Genomic DNA, 21,061 nt, shown 5'->3' on the forward strand with positions numbered 1-21,061 from the left:
GGGCAATTTTGTTCCCCAAGGGCTATTTAGCAATATCTGGAGACATTTTTTGGGGTTGTCCTAACTGGGGGGTGAGGTAGAGGTAGTACCTACCTCTAGTAGGTAGAGGCCAGGGAAGCTGCTAAGCCCCCTCCAATGCACAGGACAGCCCTTCACGATAAAAAATTATCTGGCCTCAAAGGTCAGTAGTGCCAAGGTTGAGAAACATTTCCATAAACTAGTTAGTGCTCCTTTTGAATAGGTTAGCAAAAAGAAATTAGGAGAGATCAGTGTACCACTGTGGCAGAAAATCATATTAGGGAATTTTTTTTTTTTCTTTTTTTAGGAGCTGGGGGTGACTCCAGTGCAAAGCTCTTTCCTAATGCCACAGAGGTGCCCTGGGAGCACAGATGGTATTTTCACCACTTGTTCGCCTTTGAGAGTGACAACTGACCTCCCAGGAATCTTTGAAGTGCTAGGAATGTAATTCTGCTAAGGAAGAAAACTCTTAGGGCTTTTTAAATCTATTAAAATGTCAAAAGGGAATTGTGCTTCTGGGGCAGGGCAGGGGAAGGTGTTTTGTTTTTTTTTAAGTACCCTCTTGTGACTTCCCCACGATGCTGAAACTTTTCAGATCTGTCTCTGGAATAAATGATTCAAAGGAACCTGAGGCCCTGTCTCCTCTCCTTTCCAAAAACTGCAAAGGAGCTTTAAGAAAGGATTCTGTTCCCATGGTGCTCTGGGTGAACAACTCATTTGCAGGAAACTCAAGGCCCCGGTATCATTTAACTGAAAAGAGCAGCCCCATCGGAGCAGAGGTTACCAGCTTCAGAGTCACATCTTAGGTTCCTGCTCATCTCATCCGACCGGTTCTTGTGAGTGACACGGAAATTAGATAATATATGCCCTGAAAATGAACGGTAGGAGCTGTCTGAAGAAGTTTGACGAGGCAAGGAATAGGGGTTGACATGCTATTTTAAAAAGTTTGTCCTTGGGGTAGAATTACCTGACAGCCTGGCTGGGATTTGGTAGTGGTGTGTGTGCTTGAAAGAACAACCTTTAGCACAACTGGCATAGACATAAATGCCAAGCAGAGGCTCCGCAAGGCTCCGCCCCCTCTTCTGGGCGCGCTCCAATTCTTCTGGGTCATAAAAAATAGCAAGGTGTGACTGCGATTCTGGAATCGCCGTATCTTTTATCCAGTAAATGAGCTTTTTCTTAGTCTACGTATTTGACAAAATGCCACTCACTATGCAAAGTGATTTTTATGAGAACCCTTAAGGATAGAAACATATAGAGCACTTGGCACACTGTGAAACACAGAAGAGTTTAATGATGACAGTAATTAGGATAATGGAACAATGCACTTTGAGTGAATGTTTGGCAGGACTTTACATATAGTAAGAAAGGTATAAAAAAGAATCATTTAAAGAATGAAATGGGAATCCCCAGAGTAACTACCCTTCTGTTGAAAGTGAACTGGAGGGCGCCTGAGTGACTCAGTTGGTTAAGCAACTGCCTTTGGCTCAGGTCATGATCCTGGAGTCCCGGTATTGAGTCCCGCAGGGGTTGAGTCCCGCATTGGGCTCCCTGCTCAGTGGGGAGTCTGCTTCTCCCTCTGACCCTCCCCTATCCCATGCTCTCAATCTCTCTCTCAAATAAATAAATAAAATCTTTATTAAAAAATAAAAAAATTAAAAAAAGTGAACTGGAAAAGGACCAATGTATCGGGGTTATAAATATTTGTCTTAATAAAACTAAAAATTATTCCAAATTGGATCACTTGCTTCAAATCTCAGTTTTCTTTTATTTGTAACTACTCTTCATTCAATCATTCTTTTATTCAACAAATATGATTTTTTATATTATTTATGATTCCTATTCAGTTTTTCCTTCTTTTATTCAACATGCATTTACAATCTCCCTTACTATGTGCCAGGCAGTACATTAGATTCTAATAATACAATGGCAAATGATTCTTGCCCTTGGGGAGTTTAGGATCTAGTGAACTATTCATTAATCCTTTCATTCATTTACTGAAGTATTTACTGTGTGCCCATATGTTCTGGGGATACAGCAACAAAGAACATGGGACCCTGAGATAACAAAATTACATTCTAGTGAATAGAAGAAAGAGCAAGAGCATAGGCCCTGAAGCATCTGTGAGCATGGCTAGAGCCCAGTCAGTGAAGGGGACATGGCACCAAATGAGATAGAGAGGTATGCAGGGGCTAGATTATGTATAGCCCCACCAGGCATGGTATGTAATCTGTACATTTATACACACATACAAACATATTACACATATTTGGTGAGCTAATCTTTCCATTAGATTACAAGCTCCCTGTTAAATTTAGGTGTTTAACTTAAACAATTTCAGAGAAAGTGTGTTAATAATAATAATCAAAATCTGGAGGAGGCTACTGTGATGTCTTTGTTAAGGATGAGCTGAGAGCTTAACAAAGTAGAGGAACTGCCTTTCTTGCCAGGGGCTGTCCTTCTGAAGAGAAGAGGTGTGAGCCGTGGAAGGAGAGAGCAAGGGGCCTCATCTTTGCAAGTCTTTGGCACTGCATGGCCTGTCTGGGCACCCAAGCCAGAGGTCAGAAAACCTGCTTAGACAGGTGGACCCCCAAGAAATTTAAGATTTGGGACAAAGAAATTTGGGGCCTGGAATTGTTTATCCCCAAATTGGCAGAACCATTTGCAAAGTCTGAAACACTTCTATATGGTATATCTATAGTGGCCATTTCTGTGTCTCCATCACAATCACCCTGTTCACCCCCCAGTCTAATAGGGACAGTAATATTTCCTCGAATTTTCTTAATATTATGTAAAACGACTCTTCTTTCCAGATTGCCACCTCTAAACCCTTCCAGTATATAAATTCTGGAGATGTCACTAGAGTTGTGTACTTCAGTTTCCTAATGTATGTACTACAGAGTCATACTACATGACCTGACCCTAGTTTCTTTTGGGTTTTTCTTTGAAGGGATGGTGGTGTTATTTAAAACAATAGCCTTTAAAATATATGGTTAAGGGCGCCTGGGTGGCTCAGTCGGTTAAGCAGCTGCCTTCAGCTCAGGTCATGATCCCAGGGTCCTGGGATCGAGCCCCGTATCGGACTCCCTGCTCCGCGGGAAGCCTGCTTCTCCCTCTCCCACTCCCCCTGCTTGTGTTTCTGCTCTTGCTATCCCTCTCTCTGTCAAATAAATAAATAAAATCTTTAAAAATAAATAAGTAAAATAAAATATATGGTTAAAACAAGGAGGAAACTTCCAAACCGCCCATCTGTAATTTTCAATAACTTAATTTAGGTCCCGCGGGGGGAAATCCTCCTAGGTTTTGGATGCTAAACCGTGAAGCAGAGACTACAACTCCCAAGAGACATTGCGTCCACACCCTCTGCGCACGCTCGACCTCAGAGACCGCAGAAGGCACCGAGCCCGAGGGGGCGTGGCTTGGGCCTGAGAGCGAACCGTGGGCGGGGCTACAGGCGTGGCCATAGAGGGGGCGGTGCTGCCGGCGCGGCCCGGAACACGCTAGTGGAGCGGAAGATGGCGGCGGCAGCGGTGGCTGCAGCTGGGACCCCACTTGGTCTGAAGTGGAGGAGCCGCCGGCTCTGACCTCGCTCTGGCTCCGGTGCGCGCAGCGGAGCGTGTGCGAGGCCCCGCGCGTAGGGCAGGGGCGGCGGCGGCGACTGTGCGCCGCCCTGAGGAGCGCCCCGGCGGCGGCGCTGCTGCGGCTGAGGAGAGAGCCGGCTCTGGGCCTCCGCGTCCTCCTGCTCCCCGGGCCCCCCGCCTCCTCGGGGGGGCGGCGGCGGCGATGTTCTCGGTCCTCTCGTACGGGCGGCTGGTGGCCCGCGCCGTGCTTGGCGGCCTCTCGCAGACCGACCCCAGGGCCGGTGGCGGCGGCAGCGGTGACTACGGGCTGGTGACGGCCGGCTGCGGCTTCGGCAAAGACTTCCGTAAGGGCCTTCTCAAGAAGGGCGCGTGCTACGGGGACGACGCGTGCTTCGTGGCCCGGCACCGCTCGGCAGACGTGCTCGGTGAGTACCCGGCCCGGGTCCTCCCGCCCCAGCCCCGGATCCGCCTCCTGGGGACTCCCCTGCTCGGGGCTTCCCCAGTTCTTCCCCAGTTCCTCCGAGCGGTGAGAGGAGCCCGAGAGCCAGTAGTAGCTGTAGGGAGGGAGCGCTTACTATGTGCCAGGCGCCGTGCCAAGCGCCCGTGGTGCGTTCTCCGTTGGAACAACCCCCATTTTAGAGATGAGGAAACTGAGCCGCAGAGCGGTCGCGTTCTGTGCTCAAGGTCACACAGCCTGACGATGTGACCAGTTTGTCCGAGTCCAGAACCGCACTGTTAGTCACTCGGCTGTGCCAGTCCCGACGACCTCGTCCCTTCCCCCGGAGACACCTGCAGACTCCTAACCTCGCTCTTGTTCCCTCCCCCCCTCCTCCCTCCGCTTGCCCCGGAGATCTCTAATTCTTCGCGTGCTCCTGAAGCACGGCCTGGCCACAGGCTGCGGGATCCAGAGCGGACTGACTGTCCTGAGCCCCAGACAGCCCAGCCGCATTCTTTCGCCGCTCCGATGGTGACCAGATCTCCATCCTTTTCGGAGTCTCGCAGGCGGTGGCGCTGGCCTGGTGAAAAAACACTCGCAGTGCATTCTCCCAAACTGCTCTTGCCCACTTCAGGTCATTTGGGGTGGAAGAGAGTCTCCTTGACCCAAAATAGAGTGGTCGAACCTTCTTCAAACTGCAGCGAAGAAAGCCTTGAGAATTGGTTAAAGCATTTTCAGGCCACAGGTGCTTCCAAAGGCCTATTCCAGTGACACCTTTGGCTGGGAGACTAGCGTATGAGCTTATAGAAAGGGCTAAATATAATTAACAAGCAATCAGAAAGTTTATCATAATATACGTCTTCGGAGACAATGTGTATGCCATAGAATCATATTGCCATTAAATCTCCTTTAATAAGTAAAGCACTTCCTTTGATATTGAAGGACATGCTGTCATTGAACTTGGGTTCAAATGTCACTTTGGTTTCACTTCTTAGGTGAGGTTGAGTTTTTGACTACTTTAAATTTCATATGCTGAGGCACAGTTTGGCATTGGAACAAATGGTCCTGTAACTTTTTATGACAATAATTATTTTTTAATTTGATCTCAGAATAACTGCCTATTATCTGTTTCTACTACATGTAGTGTTTGTGAACAGGGTTACTGGAAAGGTTGTTCTCAATTTAATTTATGAATGACCCCATTACCTGTGTTGAAAAAATCATTTAGTGTTTAGACAACACTCTTGATGTTAACTTTAAGAGGGTGAGGGAGGATTCAGTAGGTGAAGGAGCTTGTAGATAGAAATCATACAAATTCACTTTGAAGTCAGCTTGACCCTGACTCAGTATCTTTTTTTTTTTTTTTTAAGATTTTATTTATTTATTCATGAGAGACAGAGGCAGAGGGAGAAGCAGGCTCCCCGTGGAGCAGGGATCCTGATGCGGTACTCGATCCCAGGACTCTGGGATCATGACCTGAGCCGAAGGCAGCCGCTTAACCGACTGAGCCACACAGGCATCCCTGACTCAGTATCTTTTTTAAAGGGCTGTCAATAGCTGTCTTTTCCCATTACATTTAGAAGCTTCATTTAATGAGCTTGTGACCTGTGCTGCTTTTTCAAATTGGAGTCAGTGCAACAGGATAGGTGATAATGAGCCACTAACGTTCCCCCTTACAAATCTGTGTGCTGGTTTTGTGAAAGATTTGCAATTTGATTAATGATTTGGGGACATTTTAATGAGTTAAATCCCTATGCTTAGGCTTGATTTTAAAATTTGTGAAGGCTACTTTCTTAATGAAGTGGGGTATTTAGAAGGATATGGGGAATTTTGGTCAAACCCATTTTGAAAAAAGTATAAACCTACCATCTTGGCAGAACCCTGCCAAATTTTGTGCTCAACTTTGCCAGCCTGGCTCTGATATGTGGTTTTGGGCAAGAGCCTCTCAGCTCATTTTCCTCATCTAGACTAGAGGAGGAAGGGAGTAGACTACCTGACCCTTAGGGACTTCTGACCATCGGATCATATTTTCTTTTTGTTTTGAAAAAACCTCACGCTTTGTTATTTTGCACCTCAAATAACAGACATTATTTCCTATCGTATTCACATGGGTACCTTCAGTATAGTTCTCCTGTTTTATATTTGGCGCTAAACCAGTGGTTCTTAACTTTCCTTGGTTCATGGCCTCAGGACTTTTGACTGCCCAAGGGCTCTCTACCCAGAAAAATGTGCATGGAGACAAAATTTTGCATAGGCATTCAGTGACTTCACTGACCCCACGAAGTCCATCTGCATACCACTTAGAGGTCCATCCACAGGGACCAGATTAGGAACCACAGCTCTGTAACCCCTCCAAAAGGAATACTGCCAGGCATAACCAGACAGGTGTGACCTAGGGGTGGTCTTTGGTCATATTTGACAAAGAGCCATTTTGAGAGAGAGAATAAGTGTGTGTGTGTGTGTGTGTGTGTGTGTGTGTGTGTTGTACAAATCAGGGGAGACAGGTTCTCTAGGACTGTCCTGTTTTGGAAGAGCTCTTCCAGAAAGCCATCTTGGGGGGCCACCTGAAACAACTTCTGAGTAGGCCTCATTTGATCTTTGGCTTCTACAAACCAGTTTGTGTGATGGTGACTTCTGTTTTATTGACACTATCCCATCAGGCAGGTCTGATTATTGCTTGCTATGAAAGAGGTGAGGCATCTCAGCAAGTCCTTAGTAATGCTTTTTCTCTGGAAGTTGGAGTTGTAAACTGAAAAGCATTAAAGGACCATGTTGAATAATGTTATGTTGAACCTCAGTGCTTTGAACCTTCTAGTTCTACAGATAATTCATTTTCTTTGGGTTAACACTGTGTTTGTTGCTAAATATATGTACAACTCACTGTGCTCATCTACAACTCCTTGACTGGAATAAAAGCTGTTTATTTCTTTTTGTATTAGAAAGAGAAAGCTGTTTTATTTCTTTAATTTAGAATTGATCTGTTCTATTATTATGCAGTGACTAAAAGTACTTGGTGCTTTACAGCATTTTTGTAGAGTCCCCACTGGATTTCTTTTAGGAAAAACCAACTATGGTGGGTGTGGTGAGACATAGGAACCACTCCTATCCCCTGGAAAATTGGCAAAGGTGCTTTCTCTTTATTAGGTCCAACAGGAGTAAACCAATACCAGCAGGAGCTATGTGCACTTTTCCTTTTTCTTCTTCGTTGTGGCTAATCCTGAGTTCTCTCATTACTCTATATGGCATGGATGCCTAAGTACACAAAAGTATGAGAGCTGTCCAGTGTGTAATTGCTAGGCCTCCCACAGCTCTAAGCTGCTTAACAATAGAATCAAAGACTGGTGAGAGTTGTAAGACTTAGAAACCTTGGAGTCCAGTGAGAAAATGGAGGCCTACAGAGGGTCAAATGATTTTGCTAAGGTTATTCCACTAGTTAATGGCAGAACTAGGACTAGCACCAAGACTGCCCATTACAGTCCACTTCCCGTTGCATCACTAGGTAAGTTTTCTTGATAACATGGGTGAATTCAAAACCAGTCTCTTCAGGTACAGTTGATCCTTCTAATGTTTTTCCTGCTTAAGGGTATGTGTGTGTGTGTGTGTGTGTGTGTGTGTGTGTGTGTGTGTGTGTGTTTACAACTTCTGTATCCACACTATGACTCATAATTAAAATGCAACAAAAGCTCCTCTGCATACTAAACCACAGTTTACTGAAACCACTTCTTTAAGAAATGGCAGCATGGTCTATGCCGTGTAAAATCTGACCTCTGAATAGAGTTGTAAAGTAATTCTTATAAAACTGCCAGATGTTTATTGAAGCTTGCTTTAACTTGAAACCTTAAAGAGAAATGAAAACAATTTCATATTCTAGCCTTTGGATATGATTTTGATTGTGGCCAGGATTTTTGAAGTGTTTTTGTGAGTCAGTCGTTAAGCGTCTGCCTTCGGCTCAGGTCATGATCCCAGGGTCCTGGGATCAAGTCCTGCATCGGGCTCCCCGCTCCGCGGGAAGCCTGCTTCTCCCTCTCCCACTCTCCCTGCTTGTGTTCCCTCTCTCGCTGTCTCTCTCCCTGTTAAAAAATAAATGAAATCTTAAAAAAAAAAAAGTAATAATCTTTTTTTTTTAAGATTTTATTTATTTATTTGAGAGAGAGAGAGAACGAGAGAGAGAGCACATGAAAGGGGGGAGGGTCAGAGGGAGAAGCAGACTTCCTGCTGAGCAGGGAACCCGATGCGGGACTCGATCCAGACACTCCAGGATCATGACCTGAGCCGAAGGCAGTCGCTTAACCAACTGAGCCACCCAGGCGCCCAAAGTAATGTCAATCTTAAAAGTAGTTGTCTTAAGCTATAAGGATTCATGAACAATATAAGGATCAAAAGTTTATTTAGGAAGTGAATAGATTAGGTAGAATTTTATCTTTTCCAACAGTCATGATAATTTTAATATATTTGGTAGAAGCTCGGTATCTGAAAGTGAGTTATCCTTTTAATAACAAAGTAGTCACATTGGGAGAGTGTGCATGTGTGCTAATTTAAGCCTTTGAAGAAGTCATCTTTGGAATTTCCCTCAGTTAGATTTTAACTGTGTCAGGAAACTAGTCTTATTATTATATAGTCATAATTTTCTGAAAGTCAAATTTTAGCCTGATCTACTTCTTGACAGCAGACGTGACCGTGGTTGAGTTTTTAAAAATTGAAATATAGAATTCCTCTGTCATAACATTTACCTTTTAAAGTAAAAAAAAAAATGGTGGCATTTAGTACATTCACAGGGTTGTGCAACCACCACCACTGACTAGTTCCAGAGCACATTCATCACCACAAAAGAAACCCCTGTGCATTAGCAGTCACTCCCCAGTCTCCCCTCCCTCAACCCCTGGCAACAGAAAGTATAGGCGGACTATAGATTGGCCTCTTTTGGACATTTCATATAAATGGAATCACACAAAATGTGGTCTTTTGTATCTGGCTTTTTTCACTTAGTATATTTTAAGGTCCACCCACATTGTAGTTTGTATCAGTGCTTTGTTCCTTTTTATGGCTGAATAATATTCCATTGTATGGATATACCACATTTTGTTTATCCATTCATTTATAAATGGACATTGGGTTTTTTCCACTTTTTAGCTGTTGTGAATAGTGCTGCTGTGACACATCCATGTACAGGCTTTTGTGTGAACATATATTTTTCATTCTCTTGGGTATATACCTAAAAATGGAATTGTTGGGTCTTACTATAGCTATAACTTTATGAGGAATATAGTTGTTTTTTATATAATTATTTTTATATACTTATTATTTTATCCAAGGGAAATATTTTTTAAAAGGCAACAATCAAATATAAGTTCTAAGGTTAATCAGTACTTTATTTTTTTAATTTTTAAAGATTTTATTTATTTGTCAGGGAAAGAGAGAGAGAGCGCTAGCGAGCAAGGCGTCAGGCAGAGGCAGAAGCAGTCTCCCTGCTGAGCAAGGAGCCCGATGCTTGACTCTATACCAGGACCCTGGGATCATGACCCGAGCCGAAGGCAGGTGTTTAACCAACTGAGCCACCCGGGTGTCCCTAATCAGTACTTTATGCCTGATTTCATAATCTATGTGCTTTCAAGAGAAAATTGTGGAATATTAAGGAAATGGAGAGTTGTGGATTCAGTAAAAGAGCTTTCTAGGACTCATGGAAACAGCAAGGCTTAAGAAGCCACTGACCAGGGGCGCCTGGGTGGCTCAGTCGTTAAGCATCTGCCTTCGGCTCAGGTCATGATCCCAGGGTCCTGGGATTGAGCCCCGCATCGGGCTGCCTGCTCCACGGGAAGCCTGCTTCTCCCTCTCCCACTCCCCTGCTTGTGTTCCCTCTCTCACTGTGTCTCTCTCTGTCAAATAAATAAATAAAATCTTAAAAAAAAAAAAAAAGCCACTGACCAAAAGAAAGAAGAAAAAAAAAAGCCACACATTTGACTAGTTGCTGTCTGACTTTTCTGAGTATTCTCTCTTTGTGTAATAAATAAGATTACAAGGTTGATGGATAGAGGAATTTTGCTGTTTGGGTTTTTTTTTAAGATTTTTATTTATTTATTGAGAGAGAGAGAATGATAGAGGGAGAGCATGGGAGGGAGGAGGGTCAGGGAGAAGCAGACTCCCTGCTGAGCAGGGAGCCTGATGGGGGGGACTCGATCCTGGGACTCCAGGATCCTGACCTGAGCCGAAGGCAGTCGCTTAACCAACTGAGCCACCCAGCCGCCCATGTTGGGTTTTTTTTTTATTAAAGATTTTTATTTATTTATTTGACAGAGAGAGACATAGAGAGAGAGGGAACACAAGCAGGGTGGGAGAGGGAGAAGCAGGCTTCCCGCAGAGCGGGGAGCCCGATGCGGGACTTGATCCCAGGACCGTGGGATCATGTCCTGAGCCGAAGGCAGACGCTTAACGACTGAGCCACCCAGGCGCCCCTGCAGTTTGTTTTTTAAACTCTTGCTCCCTGATATTTTCCTCACTTTGCTATACACATATATTGTACTTTAAAGAGGTTCTTATAAGGCACATTATTTTTCAAGTCATTTCCTCATTTGTTATACTGTCAAAACTACTTTTTTTTTGTTCAGTCTTTAGAGATTCTCAAGCTTAGTTTTAAATTTTCCTAACTTTCAGGTTCTCTCAATGTGTTAATCTTTTTAAAGGATTTTGGATGAATCTTTTTTATAGAGCAAGTAATTGAATTTGAAAGCATGACTGTTTATACTTTTTCGAAAATACATTTTTGTTAAAAGGTTTTAAATTGTAGCACCTGGGTGGCTCAGTCGTTAAGCGTCTGCCTTCGGCTCGGGTCGTGATCCCAGGGTCCTGGGATCAAGCCCCGCATTGGGCTCCCTGCTCGGCAGGAAGCCTGCTTCTCTCTCTCCCACTCCCCCGCTTGTGTTCCTGCTCTCGCTATCTCTCTCTCTGTCAAATAAATAAATAAAATCTTAAAAAAAAAAATTGTAGCAGAAGGTAAGATGCATGTATTGGTTGTGGTGGGGTTTTTTGCAGGGAGAAGGGGCTGGATGGGAGGAGGCTGTTTCCTGAACTTCAGCACTGCTTTATGAAACTGGGCAATACCTAACTTGAATAGCTCCAACAGTATCCAAATGGAGTTTGTACTCAGGTGACTCAAGAAGCACTATACCCAGGCCACAGTATTTGACTTACAACCATGTCCTTTGAGTAAACGCTTATGTCAAGTTCAAGCTAAATGTCAAATGCATTTTATGTAGGTCCCTGTGCCTTTTAGAGAGGCCTTACTTGGGACTTCAGGTTCAGAATTTTCAGGAAAATGCTTTAGAAAAGTAAGTTAACATTAGTATTTCCTTCCTGAAATTTGACTTTTCAAATGAGAAGTTCTAGTTAGTTGAAAACAGTGTGCCTTGTGGATTTGCCTTTCAAAATTAGTGTTAACTTTTGGTCTCATTTTAAAAAGTGGTGCCCTGGATCCTAATTTTTGTCATTAGTAATAAAATTTAGTCATCTGTCTTGTTTGGGAGTTGTCAAATATTTTATTTTATTTTATTTTATTTTATTTTTAAAGATTTTATTTATTTGACAGAGAGAGAGATAGTGAGAGCAGGAACACAAGCAGGGGGAGTGGGAGAGGGAGAAGCAGGCCTCCCGCAGAGCAGGGAGCCCGATGCGGGGCTCGATCCCAGGATCCTGGGATCATGACCTGAGCCGAAGGCAGACGCCTAACGACTGAGCCACCCAGGTGCCCCGGGAGTTGTCAAATATTTTAAAAATACAGTAGTTTTCTATCTCCTTGAGAGCTAAAATCATTTGTTTCCTATTAAACAATACACACGATTTATAAAATTGCATCATAAATCAAGACTTTTTGCAAAAACTGACTCACTGCAGAGGGCATTGGACTGATAACACATACTTAATCGGTTAAACTTGATTTGACAAGTGGCATAGCTCTTTCAATTTATTTTAAAATTTTGAGGAAAAAAAGATGCTCAGTTCTTTTGAATAAGATCCCAAATAGGATTTTGGGTGGATTGAGAGGTGGGGGTACAAAGCTTTTCCTTAAAGAGTGAAAGTACTTCACTCTATTTTTCCTAAGCATTATTTAGTATCTTGACACAAAATATGATTCATCTTATCAGCTTTATATATAGTGATTTAGATTTAACAGCGTGTTTTTGTGTTTTACATTATTTAATCTTTTAACTATGAATAGCTGCTCTTACCTCCACTTAATCTGCATCGGTTTCCTTTTCTATAAAGTTGTTTTTTTTTTTTTAGAATTTATTTATTTATTTGACAGAGAGAAACACAGCCTGAGAGGGAACAAAAGCAAGGGGAGTGGGAGAGGGAGAGGCAGGCTTCCCGTGGAGCAAGAAGCCTGATGTGGGACTCGATCCCAGGACCCTGGGATCATGACCTGAGCCGAAGGCAGATGCTTAACGACTGAGCCACCCAGGCACCCTCCTTATCTATAAAGTTGACTCATCAATAAGGTCAATACAGCTAGTATCATAGCTGGGACTTGGACCTAAGTTTCCTGCGTGTGTGTCTAGTGCTTTTAAGTAAATGCTTTTGTTTTGTGCTTATAAAAATAACACATGTTCAGAAAAGCATAGTATAAAACACCTGTAACTCATAACTAAACTATAGTCAGTGTGGTTTCCTCCAGCTTTTGTATATATACAATTGTATGTATACATACTATTAAATAAAATTGAGCTAATATATATATATAGTCTGCTTTGTAATGTTATTTTTATGTAACGTAAATGGAGCATATTTCCATGCGTCATTGCATCGTATTTTTTCTGCACATATAGCCCATAATTTGTTTAATAACCAGTTCTCTGTTTTTAGTTATTTAGATTATTTCCAGTTTTTTTTTTTTTATTTTATTTATTTATTTTTAAGTCTTACTTATTTAAGTAATCTCTACACCAGCGTGGAGCTCGAACTCACAACCCCAAGATCAATTGCATGCTTTACCAACTGAGCCAGCCAGGTGCCCCAATTTCCAGTTTTCTGTTTTAAGTAAGATTAGAGTGAATGAGTATCTCAGCATCTGAATATTTCCTTAGGATAAATTCCTTGAAGAGTTCTTGAGTCAAAGGCTATGAACATTTGCAAGGCCTCTGATATAAATATTAGCATGGGTCCCTCCAGAAAGGTTATGCCAATTTATACGTTTCCAGTTGTTATGAAATTGCTCTCATCAAAAAGCTTATTGTTGATCTTGAGTCTGTCACATTTAACAGTTTATAAATTTACCAGGTTCTTAAATAGTTGTTTTTGTGGTGAATAAGTTTGGTGAATAGTTCTAGAATTGATTGGGTTGTTGGTATGAATCCCACGGACTACAAAATGACTGCAAAAACTTTGCCAGAGACTACAAAAGTGACTTACTACAAAGAGTGCTTTCTGTTGAAAGACCCAGTATTATTTTGATTCAGGCCAATTCCAACACATTTTTGTACCGATTTTTCTTTTACTCATTAACAGACTATTTTGAAAAGAAAGGGAATTTCTTTGTGTGTATGTGTGTACTGCTTTGACTGTGCATTCTGATTTTTCAAGGATCCTATCATCCAGGTTTTTTGACTTATCAGAATTAGTCTATGCTGTCATTTGATGTAGATGAAAAAGAATAGCTGTGCTGAATGAAACAAAAAGTGCTTCTGTTTTCACATCAACGTTTGGATAGCAGTTTTGGATAAGAAAATAGATGTGAGCTATTTGCATAAGAGCTAGAAAACTGTTCATGGCCTCTAAGTTAACCACTAATTGGTAATATGGTCATCAATGTTTCTATGAAATGAAGTCTAAACAAGGATGTTTTATGCATGCATTTTTTTAAAGATTTTATTTATTTATTAGAGAGAGAGAGACCACAAGCGGGAGTGGCAGGCAGAGGGAGAAGCAGGCTCCCCACTGAGCAAGGAGCCTGATGTGGGGCTCGATCCCAGGACCCTGAAGGCAGGTGCTTAACTGACTGACCCAGCCAGGCATCCCTGCACACATTATTTTTAAGAATTCACTTCTCTTGGTTCTTGAGCAGCAACTTTGATCTTATCATTGCTTTTCTTGTTCGTGTACGCTAAATTCACCAGTCAGTGGTCTTTGGATAACAAAGTTAGGGTGTTTTGTGAATACATTCCACATACACATATTTATTTACAGATCATCTGAATTCAGTGAAGTAAATTAATACTAATCCATAACCATCTTTTATTCTTTTATCAGAATTTCAAATTGAAAAATGGTTGGCTGGACTTTTTGTTAGTTAGGCTTAGTTTAATTAGACTTTAGCTTAAAGAAGAAGCATATTCTCCTAACATTTTAGGTGGTTAAAACCAAAGTAAAAGGACATGGGGCAGTATTTTTACTCTGTGAATCATTATTGAAACTTCTCTGAAAACATATATCTGTTGGTGTAATAAGGAGAAAGGAAAATTTGGGAAGGCTGAGATGGAGCCTTTGCTTCAAAACTAGTTCATGTAATAAATGTAATGTTGTATGTGAAAAATAAAGCATAGCTGTATGTTAACCTTTATTTTATAGTTTCTAAAACAGTTTCCCTTTTCTTGCAGTACGACTTAGAATCCCAGAATCTTCGATCTTAGAAAAAGGAATTCTTGAGAGAATTTGCCCCCCTGCCCCTTATTTCACAAATGAGAAAACTAAAGCTTAGAGAAGTGATTTGGCCAGTATCCTACAACCAGTTAGTGGCAAAGTAAGCTGGCTGTGGTATCATCCCCTGACTCCTTTTCTGGGTTCTTTCCCTCAAACTTTCTTATAACGGTCTGTGAGAGGAGCATCTTGTAGCTAGCTCCAACCCAGGGCACAACATCTTGTGCAACTCTAAGATGAACTCTTTTTGGAGTTCTCAGATGAAAGTTTGTACACCAGCGTGTTGGTATTCTAACTTTTCAGTACAGTCAACTGAATTTATTGTTTACTGGTTGTTTCCTGTAAGTCCCTGACAGGTGCTGTGAAGAAGACCAAGAACAAGAGAGACTTCAGCTCTGCAGTCTGGCAGGGAAGGCCACAGGAACAGTATAACGAATACACACACATTAGGTGTTGTGGAAGCATGGAGTCAGGTCTCGATAGATGGGTTTTTCAGTAATTGAGGCAAGTGAGAAGAATGGTAAAGCTCTCCAGATTGAGGGATCAGCAGACACAGAAGATTGTCTTCAAACTACGGCTGTTTTGTGGCTAGAGAGTAGTTTGGGCTGGCTGAGTGGGTTTGGAAGGGCAGTTGAGAATTGTTAGAAAATAGGTTGAGACCAAACTGTTGAAGGTCACAATTGCCATATTAAATAACTGGGTTCCATTTTGGGGGGGGGGGTTAGGAAGCTATAGAAGATGTTGTTGCCTTTGTTTTGCATTTGGTTTGGTGGTTTTTGAAGAGGCAACACATTCAAATGGTACAAAATTCAAAAGGTATTCTAAATTTAAAAGGGTACAAAGTGAAAAGTTTCTCTCTTGTCTTCTAGCTGCAAAGTTCCTTTCCCAGAAGGAACTAATGTTATCAGTTTCTGGTGTATCCTTCCAGAGAATTGTTTTAAAAAAGATTTTATTTATTTATTTGACAGAGCACAAGCAGGGGGAGCAGCAAGCAGAGGGAGAGAAAGAGAAGCAGACTCCCCACTGAGCAGAGAGCCCGATGTGGGGCTTGATCCCAGGACCCCAGGATCATGACCTGAGCTGAAGGCAGACACTTAACCAACTGAGCAGCCACGCAGGCGCCCCCCCCCCCAGAATGTTTTTACATATATAAGTAGGAAAGTGTATATACGTGGAAGGTATTTGAAGAGCAACATGGACATAGCAATCTTATAAAAAGCAAAAAAGAAAGAAAGAAGAAAATGATACAGAGTGTAATGGGAGAATAGGAAAGCAAAAGACCAGTTAGGGAGCTACTGAAATAGTCTGAACTAGAAAAGGCTTTAACTAGGACAGTTCAAAGTAGTCTGGCTTCAGAAACATTGCAGACATATCAATAGGACTTAGTGATAATTGGACGAAGAGGGTGAAAGAGAAAAGAGGAATTGAAGTTGATTTTGAGGTTTTGCATCTGGAAGCTTCCTTAAGTTTCTAGCCTACAAGTGTGGGTGGGTTGGGCTGCCATTAACCAGGTTAGGATATGCAAGAGAAGGATGAAATTTGGGGATGGAAAACAGGATTGCTTGGTGGGAGAGGCATTTCAGAGGTGGAATCATCTGGCTCATGGAATGCTTAAGTCCAGCTGGCCTTTACTGAGTTCTAAGTGTTCCAGCAATGATTCTCATTAGAATTACCTGTGCATTTGGTTTTCATACTTTGCTAGGAAGCCCAGGCCCATCCTAGACAAACTGACTCAGGAGTGGGGCTTGGGTAATCTCAGTGTGCAGCAAGAATTGAGAAGTTTTGTGCCAGGTACTAGGCCAACACCCAGAGATGAAAAAGATGGTTGGTTAGCAATGGAAAGAGACTCAGCCCTGAAGGGGAGTTACAATATAGAGAGGGAGAAAGGAGACAGGAAAGCTGTGATAGAGGTGCTGCAATTATTGTTATTACCTAAGGAAATGGTTTAGACCAATTTATCACTAGTTGTTATAAGATTTTTCCATTTAAAATAAGGAATATCTTGGGGCGCCTGGGTGGCTCAGTCGTTAAGTGTCTGCCTTGGGCTCAAGTCATGATCCCAGAGTCCTGGGAACAAGCCCCGCACTGGGCTCCCTGCTCCAAGGGAAGCCTGTTCCTTCCTCTCCCACTCCCTCTGCTTGTGTTCCCTCTCTCGCTGTCTCTCTCTCTGTCAAATAAATAAATAAAATCTTTTTAAAAAAATAAGGAATATCTAAGTCTGAACCCTGGCACATAGTAGGCAGCAGGCACTTAAGAGATATTTGTTAAATAAGGTTATTTCAGAGCCACTTCTGGAAAAAGAAAACTAATTTCTTCAAAGTGCAGGTGGATCTGTTTCTCCTTTTTTAGAGACATAAGTTTGTTTCTTAGTTACTGTTAAATGTTTAATGAGATATTGAATGGTGGTGGATGTGCGATGGGAAAAGCTGAATGGACCACTCATCTTTTATACATTATCTGTGAGTGGGAATTGTCTTTTGGTTGTGCCCACAGATACAAACACTAATCAAAGATAGTTTTTTCTGATTGCTACAGGCTAGGCTATTCTATATGCTGTTATTTAGTCTTTCTGAAAGAGAGGCATAACTCTCTTATTGCATGTTGACTGGGAGCTGAGCATTGTGGCAGGTACTCTTTAATACATTATCCCTGTTCGTCACATCAGTCCTGTGATATCCGTTATTATACCCATTTACAGATGAAGATGCTAAGGCTCAGAGAGCTACCCAAGGACACCCTTGGTACACTTAACTCTAGTCCTGGAGCTGCAGTTTGAACCCAGATCTGACTCCAAAGCCTGTGCCCTTGCCAAGTGTGTATACACTGCTTTTCAAGTCAAATGATCATTTAAAACTTTGTTTTACTGGAGTGATCTTTATTGAGTCTGAATAGTACTTTGATATTAGCTATTCCTAGGCTAACAGTTGAGCAAAGCCCCCTTCATTAAAGCAAATAAAGCCCTCAGTTGAACTAGTTCAGTGGGCCACAGGAACTTGGGTGACTTCAGGCCAGCCCTTTACTTCTGGGGACCTCCTTTATGCCTGAACTCCTGCAGTGTGTTTGGGCTGATTGCTGGTCAGAGGTTCCTGGCAGGAATGTAATAGGCATTTACCTGGAGGTCAGGTTTCTCTGCTCTTAGAGCTTAACCTCACCTTTATTACTGCACTTTATCCATATTAGTCAGAATCTTAGGGAACTGCCCAAATTAATTCTATCCTCAACCTCCTCCCTCATGACTCGTGTTTTCATCATTCAAGGCTCATATCAGGCACTTCTTTTCTCCATGAATACTTTTCCTGATTCCTTTAGCTAGATGTAATCTAATCTTGCTTTAATTTTTATTGGTGCATATTTATTTTGTTACAGCCATTTATCATAAACTTCTCCAAACCCCTCTCCCCTGCCATAGTCACTACCACTTGATTTTAAGCTTCGTGGGCAGGAAATCTTTTATTACATGTAAATCCCTTTAGCTGCTTTTCGCTACAGTGTCATGTATATAGAAAAGGTTCAATAAACTGTGTTGAATAACTTTAATATTTAGTGTAAGTGTAAAATGTAGCTCTAACTGGATTTATATAGTTTTTGTAATCCCTCCGAGAAAGGTAATATACATACTCATTATTGGAAAATGTGGAAAGTAAAAAGAAGAAAAAACAATTACTGGTCCTACCACTCAAAGATCATTACTTAATTAAACAACATGTAGGAAAAAAATATAATTAGTGTTTAGAAATTAAGGGACAGTTCTCCACTTGGCAGGCTTATTCAGAGGAAATTATGTTCTCATTTTTTTAAAAAAGAGTGTTTGTGCCAGGGCTACATGTGACTCTTGACCTCTCCCAGAGGGTGGTATTTCAGTAAAGGCCAGCTCTTATTTTCATAGAGGGGTGAGAAAACCAGGGAGGTAAATAGTAACCTCTTTGAGGTTAGGTCAAGGATATATAGCTTAGGGGCGCCTGGGTGGCTCAGTTGGTTAAGCGACTGCCTTCAGCTCAGGTCATGATCCTGGAGGCCTGGGATCGAGTCCTGCATCGGGCTCCCTGCTCAGCAGGGAGTCTACTTCTCCCTCTGACCCTCCCCCCCCCCATGCTCTCTCTCTATCTCATTCTCTCTCAAATAAATAAATAAAATCTTTAAAAAAAAAAGGATATATAGCTTAATTGTCATAAATATTAGGTTAACCTTTAAGACCAGAATTCTAGATCTAATCTTATAAATTATAAACAGAAGGAAAAATTCTCTCTTAGCCTAAAGGGCTAGTACAAGTAGGCACACATCAGATAGCTAGACTTTAATTGCTGTTATTTTCTTATTTAAATGTTAAATTATTAGGTGTTATATAACATTTTCTCATATCTAGAAACTAACAGGAGTCTCAGCTTTAACAGAAGCCCTTAATTCTATAACACACTAAGGGCCCTGCCCATACTGTCCATAGTTCACAGTAAGTGTGAGCCCGTGATTTGCCTGTTGCTTTCTTCTGTTCAGAAAGCATTGCTAACAGCATTTAGCATTTGGGGAAGATACTGTTGCAGCTCAAAAGGAGTGAAATGACCTTTTCTGTGACTTCACCTTCAACTCTTCAGTTTGTGTGGTGAGAAGGTAATTCCTACCCAAGTCTATAAGATACCCAAGGTCCCCAGGGCACATTGAGCCAAATGTTCCACATTAAGTGTTTGGTATTTAAACAGATGAGCTAAAGTTAGAGGAAGAATATTTTATTTTAAAAAGGTTGGCTTTGGGGGCACCTGGGTGGCTTAGTCAGTTAAGCGTCTGACTCTTGGTTTGGGCTCTGGTCATGACCTTGGGGTCGTGAGATCAAGCCCCGCATTGGGCTCTGTGCTTAGTGTGGAGTCTGCTTGGGATTCCTTCCTCCTCCCCTCTCTACTCCTCCTGCTCACTCTTGCTCATTCTATCTCTCTAAAATAAAATAAATAAAATCTTTAAAAAAAAAAAAAGGTTGACTGAGTTTCTTTGCCTTCACACTGTCATTTCCTTAACCTCTTTTCAGCATTTTTCACTGCTTTTTTAAGGCAAAGCAACTGCCCAGAATAGTCTGGAATTTACCATCTCTAGATAAGGAAGTATTCTGGGCAGTAGGTATGAGGGTGTGTGTGTGTGTACATTTTAATTTGATTAATTATGAAGTAATTTTGTGTTTACTAAACTAGAAAGGAATAGCTATTTTGTTTGGAATTCTAAAACATAAAATGGACCATTTATTCCTGCATTGGAGTCCTTATTTGAGTTTTGTTAACTGCCTCAGACTTCCATTTCTTTAGCAGAATTTGAGTTTTGCTTATAGGTTCCACTTTCGCACATTTTATTACGGGGTTGAACCTTTCTTCCTTTCCATTCTTTCAGCTTTGTTACCTCAGCTTTTGAATTAGCTGTTCAGCCTAGAGATCTTGAGTTCTTGACGTAGAGTTGGTCTCTGGAGATTCAGAAGAAGCAGGTTTCATTGTGATTAATGCAGAGTGGTTGCTTTGGGGAAACTTTTTGCAAAGGGAATATATCACTTGCTTGTTAAAGCAGGAAGAACATCACAATCTATATTATTTCACCTCTAGAGAAGTGAAAGGACTGTTAGCCAAAGCAAATTGTACTTTTCTGAATAACTCAGCTGTTGAATTTTTTTTCCAGTAATCCTGCTTTTTGTTCTCTTTGGGATAATTATTTGCAGATACAACATTTCACAGTCCTGAATCACAAGGGAGTGTTCTTAATGCCCAAATTGTTGAGGCTTCAGCAATGTTGATACAAATATGATCTGTTCTATTTGGTAGATATTGAGTTTATACTGTGATCTCATTTTTCTTTAGTTATAATGCTTCATGTTGTGATATCTCTAGACAAATAAGGTTGGCTTTGTGAACACTAGATTATAGTATTTGAAGAAGAACCTCTTCATCTGAAAAGAAGTTGGCTGTAGCACTGCAATAAATACCGCATAGCCAGTGCCTCATTAGATGAATACTCGCTGCAGAAGGTGTAAAACCAGATATCTTTATCCCTTCTTATTCAACTGTTGTGATCCATCCAGATCCTTACTCAGTTTCTCTTCTGGAATTTCACTTCACTATCAAGTACCCATCTTAGTAGATAGGAGATGTTTCGCTGACAGAAAAACAATCCCTGTAAAACTGTCTTGCTTCGTTAGAGTGTGAGGCTCAATGTAAAATGCCTTGAGATCATCAAAGATCCAAGGAATAAAGCTATTACCTTTGGGTACTATTTAATATTAGAAATTCTGCCAGTCTAGTTTTGGATAAAATAAAATTGCCAATTTTTTTTCACTGATACTTACATTAAAATTGAAATTTAGTATTCTCTAGGCATCACTATCTTCTGGAAAATGTTTGCTTTGTAACTAATCGCATGTCAATCTGAAGATAATTGT

At 41.6% G+C, this 21,061-nt stretch overlaps 1 protein-coding gene across 1 annotated transcript in view; it reads left to right on the plus strand.

Moving 5' to 3' along the window:
• Positions 1-3,486: 3,486 nt before the first annotated feature.
• The window catches only part of PPTC7 (protein phosphatase targeting COQ7), a 41,375-nt gene continuing 23,800 nt past the window's right edge, over positions 3,487-21,061 (plus strand). Inside the window, exon 1 of the mRNA XM_078060995.1 lies at positions 3,487-4,024. Coding sequence (XP_077917121.1) covers positions 3,802-4,024 — 223 coding nt within the window. The 5' untranslated portion in view covers positions 3,487-3,801. The remainder of the gene's footprint in view (positions 4,025-21,061) is intronic.

Source organism: Halichoerus grypus, chromosome 13, assembly GCF_964656455.1.
Source record: "Halichoerus grypus chromosome 13, mHalGry1.hap1.1, whole genome shotgun sequence".
NCBI lineage: Eukaryota > Metazoa > Chordata > Mammalia > Carnivora > Phocidae > Halichoerus > Halichoerus grypus.